At 37.5% G+C, this 20,041-nt stretch overlaps 2 protein-coding genes across 2 annotated transcripts in view; one reads left to right on the top strand and one right to left on the bottom strand.

Moving 5' to 3' along the window:
* The window catches only part of LOC139447527 (cell division cycle protein 16 homolog), a 68,398-nt gene extending 64,813 nt beyond the window's left edge, over positions 1-3,585 (bottom strand). The window contains exons 1-3 of the mRNA XM_071228933.1: positions 3,487-3,585; positions 2,068-2,122; positions 541-638 (exon numbers count right to left, since the gene is read on the bottom strand). Of these exons, the coding sequence (XP_071085034.1) occupies positions 541-638; positions 2,068-2,122; positions 3,487-3,585 (252 nt within the window). The remainder of the gene's footprint in view (positions 1-540; positions 639-2,067; positions 2,123-3,486) is intronic.
* Positions 3,586-3,767: 182 nt separating this feature from the next.
* Positions 3,768-11,280, top strand: LOC139447574 (A-kinase anchor protein 14-like). Its single transcript, XM_071228979.1, has 5 exons — positions 3,768-3,856; positions 4,476-4,736; positions 6,144-6,323; positions 6,856-6,908; positions 9,122-11,280. Exons 2-5 carry the CDS (start codon positions 4,476-4,478, stop codon positions 9,204-9,206), a joined length of 579 nt encoding a protein of 192 aa, XP_071085080.1. The 5' UTR covers positions 3,768-3,856; the 3' UTR covers positions 9,207-11,280.
* Positions 11,281-20,041: the final 8,761 nt, after the last annotated feature.

Raw genomic sequence — 20,041 nt, 5'->3', positions numbered from 1 at the left:
CTTCTGAGTATTTAACATTGTTAAACATGTTGTTTGATTGGTACAACACTCATCATAACCTGCCATCATGATTATTGTAATACATATTTAGTCATATAATAATCATGATAATATTATTTCAATTTCAATAATAATACATCTTTAACTCTGATTCTATTCCAAGCATGCCAAGATCTTACATGATCAGCATTGTTAATTCTCAGTACGAGAGGGCAAAGCATTAAAGGTAGTCTATCTGTCTGCTTCTCGAAAATGAACACAAAAGGACAGTTCCAAAGGAACAACAATAATGGCTGCACTATTTTTAAATTTTACACCCTGTTGTTTCAGCCATGTCTTTCACTAAACAAATTTTGAATTTCTTTCGGTTCGATTACATTTTACCCATACCAATTAGTAAATCTACTCGTTCAGTGTTGTCGAGGGTTTCCAGTTTGACAATAGTCCCGAATCTAAGTTTGTCAGATATTGACAGAGATTTACTGAGACTGACTACAAGCTTAATGTTAAACTTAATAAAACTGAAGGGAGATAACCCACCTTGTCTAACTTCTTGTTCCGCAGTAGGTGGGAGGCTCGGTGATACTGGCCTGTGAGGTATAAGGTCTGAGCATACCAATATACGTCTTCCACGGAACCTGTATGATCACCAAGAGAAAATCTGTATTTACTTTGATGTAGTGAAGTTTTTAAGTTAACAAATTAGGAATAGAAAGACTTTGTTGGACCCATGGGCTGGAAATGTGTAATTCCAAGTTCCGGACAGACCCTGCTCTGGCTTTTCTCTCTTTTTTTCCCTCAATATATTCCTTATGGCACTGGCATAAGTATTATGTCTGCAATAACAACTTTGTAATACAATTGTTGATTGTATACTATTTGTTGTTTGTTGGTTTCACACTAGGTTCTCTTACGTACAGATTTCTGGGTTAACATAGTGTTTCAATTTGGAAATCAACATGTAACAAGATAACATCTATATCTTGTAATAGAGACTAAAAATGCAATCAGCTGTACACACATTTTCTCTCATTATCTACTGGTGATTCAGTGAAAATATACCAAATAATAACAGAAAAGAATTTTAAAGCAATATGATCTTAAAATATTAAATAAAAAACTATTCATTGTACCAAGACTAATTTTATTATCTTTTAATATTATGAGCATGCATGGTATATAGCCACATTTTCATGACACTTGTATGGATTTATTTTTGATGATGTTGGATTAAAGTGTATAAGGTGGTGAGACAAGAGTCCAACCTCATGTTTAAGATACAAAACCTATTCCCTGGAATGCTCAGTGCTCTCCTCCTACATACTTTTACAACACTACCGTATTCGACGTAATAAGCGCCCCGCTCTAATAAGCGCTCACGGCGATATTTGCTAATATATTGGCAAGTGAACAATCCCAATTAGCACCCCTTCCGATTAATCAATGTACGCAAGACTTATTTATTCGTGTATAATACGCACTCGTGTGTTATATGCACCCTTAATTACAGGCAAGTCAGTTCTGGAAAAATATATCTGTCGTTGATAATACGCACAGACTTTTCTTTTGTATCATTTCAGGCTGGCAGCGTAAACCACGAAAATTTACGATCTTAAAATTAAATTAAATTCTGGAAAAATATATCTGTCGTATATAAACAGTCAGGCCATCAGCATAATCCACAAAATGTATCTTTCAACTCCATTTAGCACCCATTCCAGTTGATCAATGTACACTTTTTTATTCGTGTATGATACGCACTCGTGTGTTATATGCACCCTTAATTATCATGATTACGGGCAATTAAATTCTGGTAAAATATATTTGTCGTGTATAATACACACAGGCTTTTCTTTTGTATCATTTCAGGCTGTCAGCATAAACCATGAAATTTACGATCTTTCAACTCTGTTTTTTTCCACCAAAATAATATTCTAATAAGAGCCCCTTATTTCTAATTTTGAGAGTGCCCTGGGCGCTTATTACGTTGAATATGGTAAATAACATCAACTGGTTACTACTTTCATTCACAAGATTAAGGACAAATAATGTTTGTGTATTACGTACCTCCAGATAGTGATACCAGCTTATCTGCCCAAAACAATGCTGAATCATAGTGGTGCTGAAATGCAATATTTCCACAAGCATTATCAACATGATAACATCTGTATGAGCAGCTCATTGATTAATCCGTAAACACCAACCAAAAATAAATAATATACTGACAGTGACTCAATGGAATGAATAAATAGAAAATGCATGAATCTTTAATTTTTAAAAGGGGTTGTAAACTACTGGTCAGAAATTCACTGTTTAAAAGACTATTTAGTATTTGTTGTCCATATTGTTAAGCATATTAAGGGGTCTTTTATACAATATACCATTCAAGCAAAATCATGGCTTGGAGTGAGTTAGTTGAGTTTAATGTCGCTTTGAACAGTATTCTAGTCATATCACGTCATCCATGGCTAGGAAATAGGAAATATAACATTAATATGAAATTCAGCAATTTTTCCCTTGTTGCAAACAAATGATTAAAAAACATGTTATGAAACATGTGGAAATAAATATCATGAAATAGAAAATGGTTATTGTCAGACCATGTTTATTTGCACTTTCTGCACTGGGTCTTACATGTTTGCCCTTCACCTTACTGCACTTCACTAAACAAACTTTCTTTTCTGATTCCAAGTTACACTGCATGGAGGATCTAACTCGTTGCTGGTTTAGCTGGACTACTTACAAATGGAACCACCGGCATTATTATTACAAATAAACAGTGATCATATACCTGGTGATCACCACAAGAATATTTACATTACAACGTATGCTGCGTACCGTATTCGACGTTATAAGCACCCAGGGCGTTCTCAAAATTAGAAATAGGAGGGGGCTCTTATTAGAATATAATTTTGGTGAAAGTGCTGAAAGATCGTAAATTTACATGGATCAATCAGAAGGGTGCTATTTGGGATTGTTCACTAGCCAATATATCAGCGTGGGCGCTTATTACGTCGAATACGGTACTTGTACATATAGCCACTTTTCCGCAAAAAATTGAAACTTCATAACAATTCCACTGATTCACTTCTGATTAATTTTAATTAAATTGTAAAATGTGGTGAGATAACCTGACTCAACTAAAAGGCTATTGGGAGTGTTGGGGTAACCTTCCCTCACCTTAGGACCGAGAGCATGGAGAAGAAAAGTAAGGTCAGTGAAACTAGAGCCTAGATTAACTAGAGTTAATCAGCGCAAAGCTTGCTGTGCCCGGTGAAATGCAGTCTTGACTTGCTTTAGATCGAATTCTTCTATCGTAAAATACATATATGATATACTGCTTCGCAGATTGTATGATAACACTAAAAATCTGAGTAAAATATTATACCAGTGACAGGTTGTGACCGTGTGTCAACTGTTTCCCTTTCTGTCCAGCAACATTTATGATTATGATATTGGTGCGTGTCTGATTCAAGTGCTTGTTACCTTATCAATGTAACTCCTCACTCGTTCTCTCAACCTTACAAGGTTTATTTTGGTTTCGACAGATGCTGGTGGAGCACTTCCTTCGATTTCCCCCGCCATCTTTGAATGAAATATGCGTTTAGCCAATGACAATGCATGTACTGTCCGTATTTCTAACAACTAATCTCATTGGATATTCGTAATGATGGATGGCCAATGCCTAACATGTTAACTGTTGCTCTTTGCACAATGGTTTTCTATTGGCTAATCTTTGGCATGGCAACAGTATAGTGTACAAAATGGCGACTTACATGGTGTAAATACTATACAACGCAAATTGGATTTTGTAACCGTCTGTAGTCTTGATATTGAAAACCGCGATACAGTAAAGGTATGTCGCTTGATTTCACATAGCCCCACATATTATTTTGACATCTCTCTCTGTCTCATTGTGACCTGGAAAGAGAAATTCACGAAATTACTTTTCTGTGCCTCTCGTATGCCTGACCAGTTATGATGTCTGATATGCCATTGTCAGCCTAACTTAAGTTGTGGTTCTAAAGGCGCTCTGATAAAATAATATGTAATTTTCTGGAGTTTTTTGTTCATATTGTTTTTGGCAGACTTCAAAACATTGCCAAAATTCTTTCGAAATTGACATCATTATCATGTGAATGTTTTAACAGCTACATTCATGACAGATAACAGACTATGTATACAAGAAGTTCGAACATATTGAATTTTTATTGTACCACTGTGGGACTTAAGCCATCCAGTTTGTTGCTTGACATTCCTATTACAACGCATGCAACAAGAAATAGTCTCTAAACAAATGATTAGTTCAATGAATATTTTCAACAACAACCAAGATTCCACCAGCTAAATAAAGACTATGAGTATCCTCAAGATTTATGCACCTTTTTGTGATGATTATGCTTGACATGATCATGATGTAAACGTAGACTTAATGCACATACTTTGAAATCCAGCTTTCATTACCATGATTACAGATGTCCGAGCCAGGCGATGAATATGCCGACCAGGCGAAGTCAATGGTGAACGACGTTATAGAAAATGCTCTCAGATGGTTAGAAACAGGTGGCCTTGAGCGAGAGAAAACCAGCGACTCTCTGAAGTCTGAGCTGCTGCCTCCTTCAAGGGAGACGACGTTAATTAGAGAGGAGGACTATGAAGTACAGAATATCAAATGGTTAACAATAGAAGAATTTTCTCCTGATGCTGCAGAAAAGAAGATCAATGAATTCATTGAGGTTTGTTCCATTTGCTAAACTCTTCAATAATGGTTATCAACATAACGAATGAACATGATGAAATGAAAACTTAATTTTATAATAGCAGATCTGTTGGTATACAGCAGGTTCTAACTTTCCAGCAATATCTCTGTATTACTACACAAAGAATGTCTAACAACTTGAAGATAAATGTTTTTTTATCCAATTAAGATGTGACTTATGTAATTTGTGTCAACAAAATGATCATTATGATATGAATTTTGTGTAGATGGGGTAAGCTTGTAGCTACAGCAACAGCTTGTCACCTTTGACACATTCCCCACTGTGCATGATGTGTGAACCCGCAAGTGACTGGGTTGTTATTCTGCCTTAATTGAGACCAACAATGTTTACAGGTCTTTACTGTGTTGTCACTACCCCTCGTGGGCAAGTGGCTTAGTTCAGGTGTGCCTCTGTTCACCCCGCAGGGAATGGGTACCCAATATGTGAGGTGGATGTAAAAACCTTATAGTGCCCCTAGGCAGCTTGGGTTGCATACTCCCCAGTGAATTAAGAATGATAACTGGAATGCGAACAGATCCACTGGTGAGAGAACAAATAAAACTGCATTTGAGCAGATACTAGTTCCTGGAACAGTAAACTATGTTTATAACGAACACGCTTATAACGCACTGACGATATAACAAACGGTTCTTTAGGTGCCGGACATTTTGCCATATATTTTATCATATAAAGTTGATGGAAATAACGAACATGCTCTTAATGAAATAACGGATATAGCGAACTCACCTTGTGGTCCCGTGTGTACTCTGTCAATGATAATGTTTAAGTGTAAAATGAATCCCTGAGCTGAGCTCCTTGCGTGTCACCAATCTGCCTATCAAAGCATCCGCGGTCAAGCACTGCTGTTCAAAATGTCAATAAACAATTGAAGGCAGTTGATTTACTCTAAAGTACTGACACCTTGTCCTCAAATTACACCCTCAATTAACAATAGTAACACATTGATTGAAGTGGATATATTCTGTACATGTACAGTGCACACTTTTGTTATTTATCGAGTCACATGACTTGATAAAAGATGTCTGACGGTCGAAATACGTATAACGAATGATGGATATAGCAAACGAAAATTAGTGGTCCCTTTGACTTCGTTATAACCATAGTTTTCTGTAAATGTATAATATAATCATGATAATAATAATGTCTTCGATCATGTTAAAGAGCTACTACACAAAAGATGATGAACACTTGCCTGAAATATTTATTTTTAAATTTTACAGAAAAAGGTATTAAATCTAACTCATTGACTGATATCAATTTAAATGTAATACTTTTAGGAGCATTATAATTTGAATTGTTGGAAAATTGTAGGCAAAGTCTAAGAACCCTTTCATTTTATGACATGATTATTTTTATCAACAGACCTGGGAGTATGAGAACAGTTGGCTCTACTGTGTTGATTTTATGGGCGAGGATGATCACGAGTTTGACAGACGCTTCCAGTTCCGTGTTCGATGGAGTATTCCAACGAGGAGGAAACCCATTCCACGTGCAACAGCGTCGGTCTATTTCACGTTTATCATCTCCAAGATTAAACCGAAGGTAACCATGCTAAAAACCGACCCATGAAGATCTGGGGTAGAATAGGTCTTCAGCAACCCATGCTTGCCGTAAAAGGCGACTATGCTTGTCATAAAAGGCTACTAACAGGATCTGGTGGTCAGGCTCGCTGACTTGGTTGCTGCATGTCATCGTATCCCTATTGCGTGGATCGATGCTCATGATGTCAATCATTGGATTGTCTGGTCCAGACTTGATTATTCATTGACCGCTGTCATATAGCTGGAATATTGCTGAGTGTGGCGTTAAACAACAAACAAACAAAAACAAACATGCTAAAAACCACAAACGATGTCAAAGGTGTAATGATATGGTGGTGTTGCGATACGATACATATACTGATACTGTGGGTGCGATATGATTTGTATCATGATACAGTATTTCTGTTTCATAAGTTGATATTCTTTATTTGACAAACCAGTATATCATTCCTAGCTTTCAGCTGACCACATTATTCGTTTCATTCATCATCGTCTGATTACTCGAACTCTCATATTTTCTCTCATCTTTCCAGAATTACCCCGTTGAAGTGTTTTATGTTTTCGAAACAAACAGACTTGTTCACAGGTAAGTGTTGAATGAAATATTATTCCTGCAATTCAAAAAAAAATACAAAAAATTGTTTTATTTATAGGCTATTGCATCATTGGAATTTTTGTTCCGTCATGTGATTGTCTGGTTTGTTTACAGGCTGTCGTTGTATGGCAGTAGTACTGCTTTGTGGCATCAGGCTACAAACAAACACTTACATTTTGTGCAAATTGTGTGACTGGTGCAAACACCTGGTGTCATTACAAATTTTCAGTGATCTATTCATAGAATTTTGGGTTCTATTTTGCCTTTTACGCCCATTTTGACTTATTATATGCCATTTTAATTTTACAATGTTTTCTGTGATTTAGGTAGTGGGAAAAATATAAAAGGAATATTTGAGATTTCTTAGCTATTCGTCAGAAATATGTCATTATGTTGCCATGTATACTATGAATGCAAAGATGATCCTGTCGGTCTTGTGAGAACTTCAGTTTGCATTCTGCACATTAATGCAAATTATTTCTTTCAGAGTTAAATTTACCAATTTACAAGTTCTTATATCAAATTAAACAAAAGATTTCATCATTAACAGAAAAAAAGTTTAATGAATTTATGACATGCAGTGTTATATATTATAAACATGTGAAGACATGGATAGCTTAGATCTAGGGGAGGTAACTCTAACTTGCGTACAGCCATCTTGAGGTCAGGTGAACTCAGTGAGTGAGTGAGTTTGGTTTTACGCCGCTTTTAGCAATATTCCAGCAATATCACGGCAGGGGACACCAGAAATGGGCTTCACACATTGTACCCATGTCGGGAATCGAACCCGGGTCTTCGGCGTGGCGAGTGAACGCTTTAACCACTGGGCTACCCGACCGCCCCTCAGGTGAACTCAGGAAGTACATGTTGGTATTATTCATCCAAATGAATTATCTTGTACACGCTATTCTGATGGAGTTCAGTGTTGTGAAAACAATAATATTTAAGCCATTTACAATGTTAAACACAGACCCAGTCAATAGACCCGTGAAGATCCGTGGTAGAATAGGTCTTCAGCAACCCATGCTTGCCGTAATAGGTGACTATGCTTGTCGTAAGAGGCCACTAACAGGATCGGGTGGTCAGGCTCGCTGACTTGGTTGAAGCATGTCATCGATCCCAATTGCTTGGATCGATGCTCATAATATCAATCACTGGATTGTCTGGTCCAGACTCGATTATTTACAGACTGCCGCCATATAGCTGGAATATTGCTAAGTGCGGCGTTAAACAACAAACAAACAAACAAACAAACATCAGAAAATATTTAAGATTTACATTTTGTATCAATTAATTTTGCTATGGTATCAGTGACCTATATAGCATGTAATGTCAACATAAAAACAATTACAAAACAAATCATCTTGTGATGTGTGTCTCATCATGAAATGAAAAAACCTGTACATTTTTCTTTATCGATAATCAGAATCAGTTGCTATGACAACAACAAACACTGTCAGTTGGTACAGCCATGAGGCGTAGTATTGATTACCACCCGAGTGTGGAGATTGCTATATCTGGCTACACTCAGTCTACGCAGTTTATTATGGCCAGTGTCTCATAGCCACAAACAGCTCTGTCAGCAATTTTATGTACATACGTTATATAGAATCAAGACGATTTACCATAGAGTGTCATTGCTATATAAGTGCAATAATCTTGAATAAGATGTTAAAATCCATTTCACCTCACCTCACCTCACCTCACCTCACCCCACCTCACCCCAGCTCGTCCTTTTTGTTTTTGTTATTTTTGGAATATTAACCACAGGTTAGCCTTTTTTTAGGCCTTTGTTGTAAATTACTAAGAATTCCAATATTTTCCCATATAAAAAACTTGAGAGACAGATTCTATTTATTAAATAACAACCCAGAGTGAAGGAATTTTAATACAAACCTATGACTATAATACAAGTTTCATAGACCCGTTGAATTTGTATTAATATGATTTTGTGGAATTTGGTTAATTGTTAGCACCTTTGACCTTTGACATGACCTTGACCTCCTGTTTACTCAGTAATAGTCTGCAGAGTATGTTTTTCAAAGTGATATTTGATGTATTAGAGAATTATAAGAAAAGTGGTTTGAGTCGTTTGTTGTTGTTGTTGTTGTTGTTGATGATGATGATGATGATGATGATGATGATCGCGATGATGATGATGATGATGATGATGATGATGACGACCATCCTTTGTGTATTTTCAGACCAGGGATGTCTCGGTTCCGAGAGAAGTGGCTGAAGGACATCATTGAAAGCAAGGTCATCATGATGTCAGCGGTCACATTTTGAGACAAGAGCTCAGTGATCTGCGTACAGTCGCCATTTACTGAAACACTTTAATGCAGTACAAACCAACTCCAAACAGTTTTATGGGATTCCGATGTTTGTAAACTGGAAGTCAGTTTCTCCTCTTCATACCTGCTTTCAGTCAAGAAGAGTTCTGATAATGAGATTCCCATCCGTCAGTGGTCAGTTGACAGGACACATCTTGATGAACCTGATTGTTATTGGTTTACCTGTTGAATGAAATGCATCTGCTCCTTATAAATAACTCCCCAACTAGTTCATATTTGTTCTTCGGGATCTCGTCACCCTTTTTTCTATAATGTTTTGTTATTTTTGTGGCAATTTTGTGATTATGAACAGGTTATGATTAATATTAACATGGACCAGCCTTTCTAAAAAAATGTCTAGCAAGGAAAGGTGCAGGGATGAGCCTAGGCTAATGCTCCTGAAAGAGAAAATGCTAAGACAATAATATTTTATTGTTGAAATTCAATGAGTGTTTGAATCATGTCGGAAAATATCTCTAAGAGTAATAAATGCTAAGAGATTTAACAAAGGGAAGGACATTAATAGATGTCAACTTCTTTATTATGAGGAACACGATGTTTCGGAGTATATTCTTACTCCGTCATCATTCTCTTGATAAAGGAGTAAGTATATGCTCCAAAATGTTGTGTTCCTCATATTAAAGAAGTTGGCATCTATACATTCTTTTCGCTTGTCGTAAGAGGCGACTAACGGGATCGGGTGGTCAGGCTCACTGACTTGGTTGAACATATCATTGATCCCAATTGTGTGGAACGATGGTCATGATATCAATCGCTGGATTGTCTGGTCCAGACTCGATTATTTACAGACCGCCGTCATATAGCTGGAATATTGCTGAGTGAGGCATTAAACAACAAACCAACCGACCTATACATTCTTTTCCTTATGTGTATAACTTCTAAATGCCATTCAAAGACAAGATTAACAAAGCATTGTCAACTTAGTGTCACTGAAGGAAGAACCGAGAACAAATAATTCGTTACTTTGGCCTATCAGAGTTATTGTGTAAGGAAAACAAATTGTGTTTTTAGTGTTTAAGTATATACTTACGTGTATTCTGTACATGCATCGGAGTTGCCCTTCAAGACCTCACACTGTGATTATATTTAGAAGTCTTGTAAGTCAACATGTCTTTAGAAGTCCACTCCTGTAAGTCAACATGTTGTTAGAAGTTGATATTCCTAACTGAAGTCTGCGATGTTTTATTCCAGATTCTATATTCTTGTGATAATATATTTTGTTAAGATCGTTGTGTTTATTCCACAAATTATTCTACTGTGTACAGGGGTGTTATAACCTTGCTGTGTCACTAATCTGTTGTTTCTCGTTAGGCAAATCAGTATCTGTGATAAGTCATTCATGAATTGATTGTGTTTCTGAATGAATAAATTGTGTTAGGTATCGAGTGTTATCATGATACTTGGAGTTGTTGGTAGAGAAGTCTAAAGCAGGTGGAAAGATATATATGTAACGCACCTGATCTTCCAATATACAACACGTGACATTATTGTTTGTTTATTTTATTTAAGATAATCATGTAGAAAAAAGTCAAATTAATTAATGAAGATTTGGTTGACTTGTGGATTTCAGCTTGTTTCATGATGAGGAGTATTACAACTTCTTTCATCATCACCATCACCATCATCATCATCATCATCATCATCATCATCATCACAGGGCTTTGAGTACATACTTATGGCATTGTACAACTGTGTATAACTACTTTTTTATGATACATACACGTTTCAGGACAACTTCCTCCCCCATCATCAACTTCTTTTTTCTGTAAGTGCCGTGACATATCAGTACAATTATCAAACAAATCGTACTGTTATAAAAGTATTAGCATCTGTACCTAAATGATGCATGGCAAGAATAAAGAGGTTGAAATCCACGAGTCAACTCCGTCTTGATTGCAGCGGCTGACTGCCACTTGAAGATGCCGATTAGCTGTGATGTACTGTGGAATGTTTGACTTAACAGTTTATGAGTTGTAGACAACTCTGATAATTAGGTGGGGATATTTTAACTTTTTGCAGAGCTCCAGATAAGCTTTTGGTGTTGTGGGTATTTTACCCGTGCATTTTAAAATCATTGGGTATCAGTAATTCAATCTGCGTATTCAAATTTCTGTTACCCACTAGTTTTTACAGATGTGGGTATTTAAGTTAAATATTTAAAAACACTATTCATCTAGTCCCTGCAAACTGGTGTCGTGTGGGTTCGAGAGCTTTATAGGACTCAAAAATACCACGATACTTCCACAAGAAAGTGTGATGGCAAATGATCATGATGTAACTGTGATCGTGGAGTTTGGCAAGGTTGACGGAATGCCCGTTTATAATTCAAAATAAGTTGCTGATTTGCTAATCGAATACGCAGGGTTACTTCACAATATTTTGATGATACGCACAAGTTTTATTTTTGTAGCGTATCTGTAATGTTTGTTGCGTATTTGATACGCTTGGATTATATTTTAGTGCGTATTTCTGCATTTCTGATGCGTATTTCACGCAGATACGCAGTTTATCTGGAGCTCTGCTTTTTGTCGTTTTTTAGTTCAGGAATTTGTGGCTTGTTTTCTGTTTTTTCCTGACTGTGTTTTTTACCCACTCCTGTAGCTTTGTAGGATTAACAGGCTGATGGGTTTGATCTCAATAATCATGTGGAAAATAATATCAAAATATGACTTTTTGATTGTCATCTTTTATTGTTGTATTTATTGATGGCTGATGGTTGAAGTAAATTATTCATGACAAGATTAATACTTCTAGGACTGTAAATATGTTACCAAAACTCTAATGCAAGTTTGCATGTACTTTAGTAAGTTTTGGACAGCAGTTGAACAGTAAGCTTTAATACTTCCAAATGTTCCTCATATTGGCTGCAGTGTCACCGATGAGAACTCAGGAACCGTCAGATAAGTTCTTTGATTACATCATGAAGTTAATTATATATATTCTAGTGACATTTTACCCATCATCTGTTTAAACAATTGATTTAAATAATATGTTATCCTGCTGTGTTGTCTGTTTAGTCCTGTGAGATATTGATGTTATTTTGTGAAGAAATGATTATAAAAGTAACTTTCTTATTGACATATATTATTCAAAAATTGTTAGGACTTTTACCATAGTAATATACAGCTCTTATAGTAATATGAAAGAATCGAGTGGTCCTTAACATTTTCTGAGTTGTATAATTTGAGTAAATCTGTTTTACATGATATCGGAAATGAGAGTAATATTTGAAATGTGCTACATGTGTAAAAATATACATAAACAGTTTATTTCATCAATATGTTGTGTTTGTTGTGATGTGTTGATGAAACTCCATGTTCTCCAGGAAACCATGTTAAAGGCTATACGGTTATTTGGCCTTCTTGGACAAGCTGCTGCAGTCTTCAGAAGGCGTTTCTGTTATCATGGTTGTAGGTCGTTGGAACGATTAGATTTCTTTTCTTTTTTTATCGTGGTGTCACATGGTCCCCTGCACAGCGCACAGGTCACAAATCAGATGAAGTTAAGCAACGTTTGGTCCAGGGGTCCGGAAACGGTCATATGCGCCGGACATATCCGATTGGGAATCTCAAATGTCCAATTAAAAATATTGCTTACTGGACATTTAAAGTTTTCTGTCTGGACATTTTAAAAAACAAGCAATCGCTACCTTCGGGTCCAAATAAATGATGAGCGTTATTGTATCCCTTCACCAACTTCAGGTTAATAAACAGGTATAACAAACTTGGTCAATAAAAGTATGAAATTTGATATAAAACAACACTAGACATGATGATGTACCATTTAAAATGTATTTCCTTCTCTCCAAGACATTGTTTTATATGCAGAGATTAAGATTACCCTGTGTATTTTCTTGTAAACTAAGCCGGAAATAGCAATCAGCTGTGCACACGTTTCCTCCCAATCTACCGGTGATTCAGTTGGTGTGAAAAAATTGTATCTGAAATTATTATTTTATCAGGAATAATATATTCCAATATCGTGTTATTTTAGTTGCAGCTTCCACCATATATACTTAAAATTATAAGAACCATAAGCGTTGCACTTTGGTACTGATGGTATGTTGGATATTTTTTGACGTATGGAACGATTTGGACCAGTCACCGTAGGGACTTCCCGTGCTACATGTATTTCGATTGCGAAAACTTTGGTCGTTAGGTGGCTTGGCTCCTGAGAGTTTACAGGGCGTCGGTCCTGCCCCACACTGAAGCACATGTATCATGTGTGGCGTTTCCTTAGGCAGGTGACTTTGTTTGACGTATGCCTCTGTTCACTTAGCAGTGAATGGGTACCCGGTAGGATGTGACTTTTAACCTTCTTGTGCCTCAGAATGATAGTGCACATTGACCAGGGTATTACGATCTATCATGGCCTAACCATATTTGAGCAAGTATAAATGTGAAAGTGCACTATACAAGTTCATAATTTAATTTAATGTTGATAGATTTTATGTGATTTAAGAAAAACAAATGTTGGTACAAAGTAATTTGTCCTCCGGTTTCACTGGTGAGTGAAGTGAGTGAGTGAGTGAGTGAGTGAGTGAGGGAGGGAGGTTATCTGCGGTACCTCAGCTTCCTGCAAGATACAGAAGCAGGATTCATGTCATCACTTTTGCTACTGATAGATGGTTGCACACAATACCAGCCAATATAAAAAAAACCTCGGCAAACAGTTGGCTTACACTGGTTGATGATAGTTCCATCGATTATGATAGGAATTATGTGTCACATTGGGGGTACATCACACCAAATTTAAAATCAACCAATTATAATGTAATCCTATACATATTTAACATTTATTATGCAGACCAAGTACCTGGCCATGTAGAGTTAGACTTGGGGTTTGGTGTAACAACGCTGCACTCAGCAATATTCCAGCTGTATGACGGTGGTCTGTAAATAATCGAGTCTGGACCAGACAATCCAGTGATTGACATCATGAGCATCTATCCATGCAATTGGGTTGGTTGGTTGGTTGGTTGGTTTGTTGCTTAACGCCGCACTCTGCAATATTCCAGCTATATGACGGCGGTCTGTAAATAATCAAGTCTGGACCAGACAATCCAGTGATTGACATCATGAGCATCGATCCACGCAAATGGGATACGATGACATGCATCAACCAAGTCAGTGAGCCTGACCACCCGATCCAGTTAGTCGCCTCTAACGACAAGCATTGTCGCCTTTTACGGCAAGCATGGGTTACTGGAGACCTACTTACCCCGGATCTTCACGGGTCAAGAAAGTGAACACTATTTCAGTTATATAACAGTGTGTATTTTAATGAAGCCGGAGATGCAGGTTCTAGACATTTGCCATTTTGGCACCACCCACTTGGATTTTCATGGTTCAAACAAACCCGTGATCATAATCAGATGGATTTTGTCTTCCTGATGTAAGGGTGTTAACTGATTATAAATGTCCAGTTTCCACCATTGCCGAACTAGGCTGGTATGATGGAGCTAGATTTTGGCTGGACTATCGAGTCTATGCACAGTCCAATCAAACACACTGAAATAGAAATCCGGTTCGTAAACTGTCATGCAGAGTTCAGTCGGTTGCAGGATTTGCAATTTAGCATGTGCATCTCATAAACAGATATTTTCCAAATCTTTTCAAGTTTTTAATCAAGATGTTCACGTGCTTGATGCATTCCGTGATGTAAAACCCTTTTTATCACAATATAGATCTTGATCGTCTTGACTGGGCGCCGCCATTTTGTTCGAAGCAAATGCAAGTGATATGAGAGGTGGAATCTGATTGGTCCATAGGAGAGGCTTAGAAGGGACATAACTCATAACAGCCACTGGTGGCGCTACGATCGGGCCCAGGAATTCCAGCCCAGTTTTGAAGGGTTGAAACTGGACTTTTAAAGTCAGTTAACTCTCTTGTCTCGGGAAAACTAGGCTTGAATTTCTTGGCACAATTGTTCCTAAGAGCCACCAGTGGCTATTACAAGTTATATCCCTTCTATGCCCCTCCTATTGACCAATTATATTCCACCTCTCACATCACTTGCATTTGCTTAAAACAAAATGCAGCACCCAGTCAAGACGATCTGAACTATAATCTGTATTTTATAAAACAGGTCAAATCATGTGAGCACCTTGAATGAGAACATTAAAAGATTTGGAAAATATCTGTTGGCACAAAGTTGTCGGTACACATGTTTTGCAAATCCTGCAATCAACCAAAATCTGCATGGTATTTTACGAACCAGATGTCAATTTAGTTACTCGATTTGGACTTTAATCTAGTCAAAATATAACTCCAGCTTTGTTAACTTGTCTTTTATAGTCAGTTAACTCCCTTGCCTGGGGAAGATGACAAATTGTTTATCAAACTCTGGATCGTGGCACGTCTAAGGGACACAACTCATCTGAGTGAATTGCCGTACAACTAAACATTGCCTGTGTCACTGTCCCTGAACCAAATTATTTTCCCTTCCGCCAGCCCTTAATTTAATACTGTAGCCCTAAATGAAGCAAGTCTAGATTTTCAACAAGAAACTCCCATCTCACTGGAACTCCTAACTTTACATGCAGTTGCTTGTTTCTGTCAAAATAATATATACTACTCAAAACAAGTTAAGGAACACCCACAATTGGAAGGCTGTGTGTTGCAAGACCAACCAGCCATGACAGATTAACTATAGTCATATAAAAAAATTCGGTGTTCTTTAACTTCTTTTGAGTAGTATATGTGTGAGTGAGTGAGTTGGGTTTAACGCCGCTTTTAACAGTATTCCAGTTATATCACGGAGTGTCAGCTTAATGTGGGAGGAAAGCCCAAAGTGATGCAGGTCTCAGACGTTTACCACTTCGGTGAAACCCACGAGCACGGGTATGGTGCTGACAAACCTAGAAACATAATCGGGGTGAACCGGGATTCAAACCCACAATCATAGGTTTCTGGCGTGCCTAAGGGACGCAACTCTGGACAGTGAATTGCTGCGCCTTAGACGACTGGACCACCCGTGCCCCCCAATGTGAGAGTACTCAACACAGATAAACAACAAAATACATTCTTATATACAAAATTTATTTCATAGAATGTTATTAACAGTGCAGTGAAATAGACGGCAAACACGGGTGATGTCGTAAACTCGAAACAAATTGAGATAAACGATGTAATACTGTTAAAATAATAAAGGCATATGCTTAATTTGCATGAATAAATGTCTTTCCAAGACAACTACACAGATATTGTGTAAACAAAATATATAGTATTTCTCTAGGACTTCAACACTGCTTAACAGTTTTCGAATTACATCAAAATGAGAGAGTCAGCTAAACGACGCTCTGAACAGTATTCCTGCTGCATCACGTGTCAGATTGATGTGGGAGGAAAGCCGAAGTGATGCAGGTCTCAGACGTTTACCACTTCGGTGAAACCCAAGAGCACGGGTATGAAGCAGACAGAAACATAATTGTGGCGAACCAGGATTGGAACCCATGATCACAGGTTCCTGGCGTGCCCAAGGGACGCAACTCTGCACAGCGAATTGCGGCGCCTTGGACGACTGGACAACTGTAATCTGACATGTAAAGATGAAGACATGATAACTGAATATTGTTCTCTGTATCTATATCTCTAGATTTCAACCAAGTGAGTTATCGTTAACACCACTTTTACTTTCGAAGTAAATGTTGCGTTTCCTTTCATGACTAAAACACTTCACCAAGGATACAATTTGAAGCAGATCCTCAACCACCATGGGCCATCTCAACCCAAGAAAACAACAAACACATGTACTGTATATCGCCGTCTATAAAGCGACGCCACATATGAGACGACCCCAATGTACAAGCCTTTAAAATCGATGCTAATTTTTATACCCCGCCCATTAAGCAAATCGGAATGAAGCACATCACCAGCGCATACACAATCCCTACATTGGCAATAAAAAGGTGTTTGTCTTCCGCAGAAAAAAATAACATTGTACCCCTTCAGTGAATTCAGGGAAATGAACAGATCATCACAATTAAACCCCTCATTCTAGGCACAAAAAACAGCAGTGTACGGTACTCTGAACTCCCCTTTCTGGCACAGACTCTCCTGGGCCCACTTGCACAAAGCGATCTTAGCGCTAAGACTATTGTAAGCCTATGTTAAAGTATGGGAGTTACGATCATTTTAGCGCTAAGATCACTTTGTGCAAGTGGGCCCTGGTCTAAACAGGACAGTTGTTTAAAGGGAGTTGTTTGTTTGTTTCTTCACATGTTGGGGCAGGCAGCTCCTGTTATTGTTTATTTTGTTTGTTTGTTTGTAAGATGGAAAAAAAGTGTTCATAATGAAGTGTTTTGCTGGTTTAATGACAGAGTTTAGAAAAGTAAGGACAGAAAACTTGTAGATTCTGACTTTTAAATTGTTTAATAATGATGCATACACATAAACTCGAAGCGTATAAATATATATATGTTTCTTCTTTTAAACGAATGGATCTCTAACCATCACATGTAATGTGGCTCAAAATTTCATAGGAATGTGTATTAGGAATGTACAGTACAAGTATTAGGAATGTATAGTGTTAGGAATGCATTGTATGAGGCATATATAGTTAAAGGACATTTGGTACTAGGAATGTGTATTAGGAATGTACAGTACAAGTATTAGGAATGTATAGTGTTAAGAATGCATTGTATGAGGCATATATAGTTTAAGGGCATTTGGTACTAGGAATGTGTATTAGGAATGTACAGTACAAGTATTAGGAATGTATAGTGTTAGGAATGCATTGTATGAGGCATATATAGTTTAAGGACATTTGGTACTAGGAATGTGTATTAGGAATGTACAGTACAAGTATTAGGAATGTATAGTGTTAGGAATGCATTGTATTAGGCATATATAGTTTAAGGACATTTGGTACTAGGAATGTAAAATGTCAGGAAATTTCATATTAGGAATAAAATATTAGGAAATTTCCTGTTAGGAATGTATGGCATTGTTCAATGCACACTTTACCCTGGAGGTGGAGATGTATGTAATCACAGAGGTCGTTGTCGGGTTCTACTGTCACATCATAATACTGGCGGTAAATAAATAGCATCATAGTTCCTTCTGTTACGAGGTTACTCCGATATAAGGCCAAGGATACATTGTTAGGGCTGTACGGATACACTTTATGTGATGATACAATAAAATAATCATTGTTCCCATGTGGGAATCGAACCCAGACCTTCGTGTGATGAGCAAACGCTGTAACCACTGTGCCACCTCACCACCACCTGGGACCCCTGTTGATCATGAACCACTTCCGGGGAGGGGCTTTGAGTGAGTGAGTGAGTGAGTTTACTTATTGCCATCTTGAACAGTACTTTTGAACGGGCAAATTAATCTGAAACATTTACGAGCCTGAATAGTCACTGCATAGGACACACCCTAAAATGTTTGACATTTTACAGCGAACTCTACGAACAGACAAACTGACTCGGACTAGTGCCAGTTTGCATCTCTGGGTGTGTGAGTGGGTGAGTGAGTGAGTGAGTATGGTTTTACGCCGCTTTTAGCAATATTCCAGCAATATCACGGCAGGGGACACCAGAAATGGGCTTCACACATTGTACCCATGTCGGGAATCAAACCCGGGTCTTCGGTATGACGAGCGAACGCTTTAACCACTAGGCTACCCGACCGCCCCCCTGGGTGTGTGACTTCCATGGGCTGAGTTATCCCCCTTGGTCTTCGTGTATTAAAGCAACATGGTACTCAAGCTGTTCGTTTTCGAAAGCACCATTTTTGATACTCGACGTGCATGAATTCCTTCGCTTTCAACAGCAGGCTCGTAGCCTTTAAGGATGTTTTCTTAAAGTCAATTTTGTGTATAATCATATCCAAATGCATGATGAAGAATTTTGGTGACCTCAAATATTTTTTATTACTTATGTTTATATTTCTTAAGATTTTGCAAACACGGGACTACTTTTTAAGTAACAATAACAAGGGGTGGTGAAACGTCCCTGCGTGTTAGGTAGAGAGAATTAACATTTTTAAGTTTTATATTTGTAATAAAAAAAGTAATTTTCCAGTAGACAACTACAGAAAAATTATATAATAGGATATTCCATGTGTCTCATGAAATATCATGCTTCTCTCATCTCGTGATGGGGGAAAGGAGATATTCCCACGGCACTAAAGCCTCGCAATCCGCTGTTAAACTGTCAGTGTTGAATATTGTATAGCTACCAATGTCATCCTCAATACATCAAACTTTAACCAGACAACACTCCTCCGTATCAACATAAAAGCTTCCAAACATCAACTCCCTTGAAAGCTTTTAATTTCAAAAGGAGTTCAACAGCTACACCAGTCTAAAGAATGAGTGAATAATTGACATGATATTTTAGTCTTCCCATTAAGTCCTTGACATCATACACAACACAATGAATTATTGACATAACATGGGTGTGGTATACAGTCCCAGCTGCTAATGAATGCTGAATAATTGATACGAACACTTAACGCTCCATTCACAGAAATCACAAACTGTTGCGGATGTCGGTTCCGTGATTAAGCATCCTTGGAGGCTGGCTGTCATGGGTAGAGGGATTATCCAATACATGATGGTGATAAACAAACTAACAAACAACTGTAAACAAATACCATCACAGGCGACTTCTGATGCGGTGAATATAGGTTATACACACATGGGTATAACAGAGCGACTTCTTCCGATGCGTTGAATATAAGTTATACACTTGGATATAACATATCACTAACATCTTAAATCATCAGAAATATTTGTCATATTTTAATATAAATAATATTT

Source organism: Haliotis cracherodii, unplaced genomic scaffold (genome assembly GCF_022045235.1).
Source record: "Haliotis cracherodii isolate W230 unplaced genomic scaffold, xgHalCrac1.p SCAF_7, whole genome shotgun sequence".
NCBI classification, from domain to species: Eukaryota; Metazoa; Mollusca; class Gastropoda; order Lepetellida; family Haliotidae; genus Haliotis; species Haliotis cracherodii.
Note: the sequence above shows the minus strand (reverse complement) of the source record. Positions and strands in the feature narration are given on the sequence as shown.

Coding starts and splice junctions, on each gene's coding strand:
- LOC139447574 (XM_071228979.1), top strand. CDS start 4,476: ATGTCCGAGCCAGGCGATGAATATGCCGACCAGGCGAAGTCAATGGTG. Junction 6,324..6,855: donor TCTCCAAGATTAAACCGAAG/GTAACCATGCTA, acceptor TCATCTTTCCAG/AATTACCCCGTTGAAGTGTT. Junction 6,909..9,121: donor ACAAACAGACTTGTTCACAG/GTAAGTGTTGAA, acceptor GTGTATTTTCAG/ACCAGGGATGTCTCGGTTCC.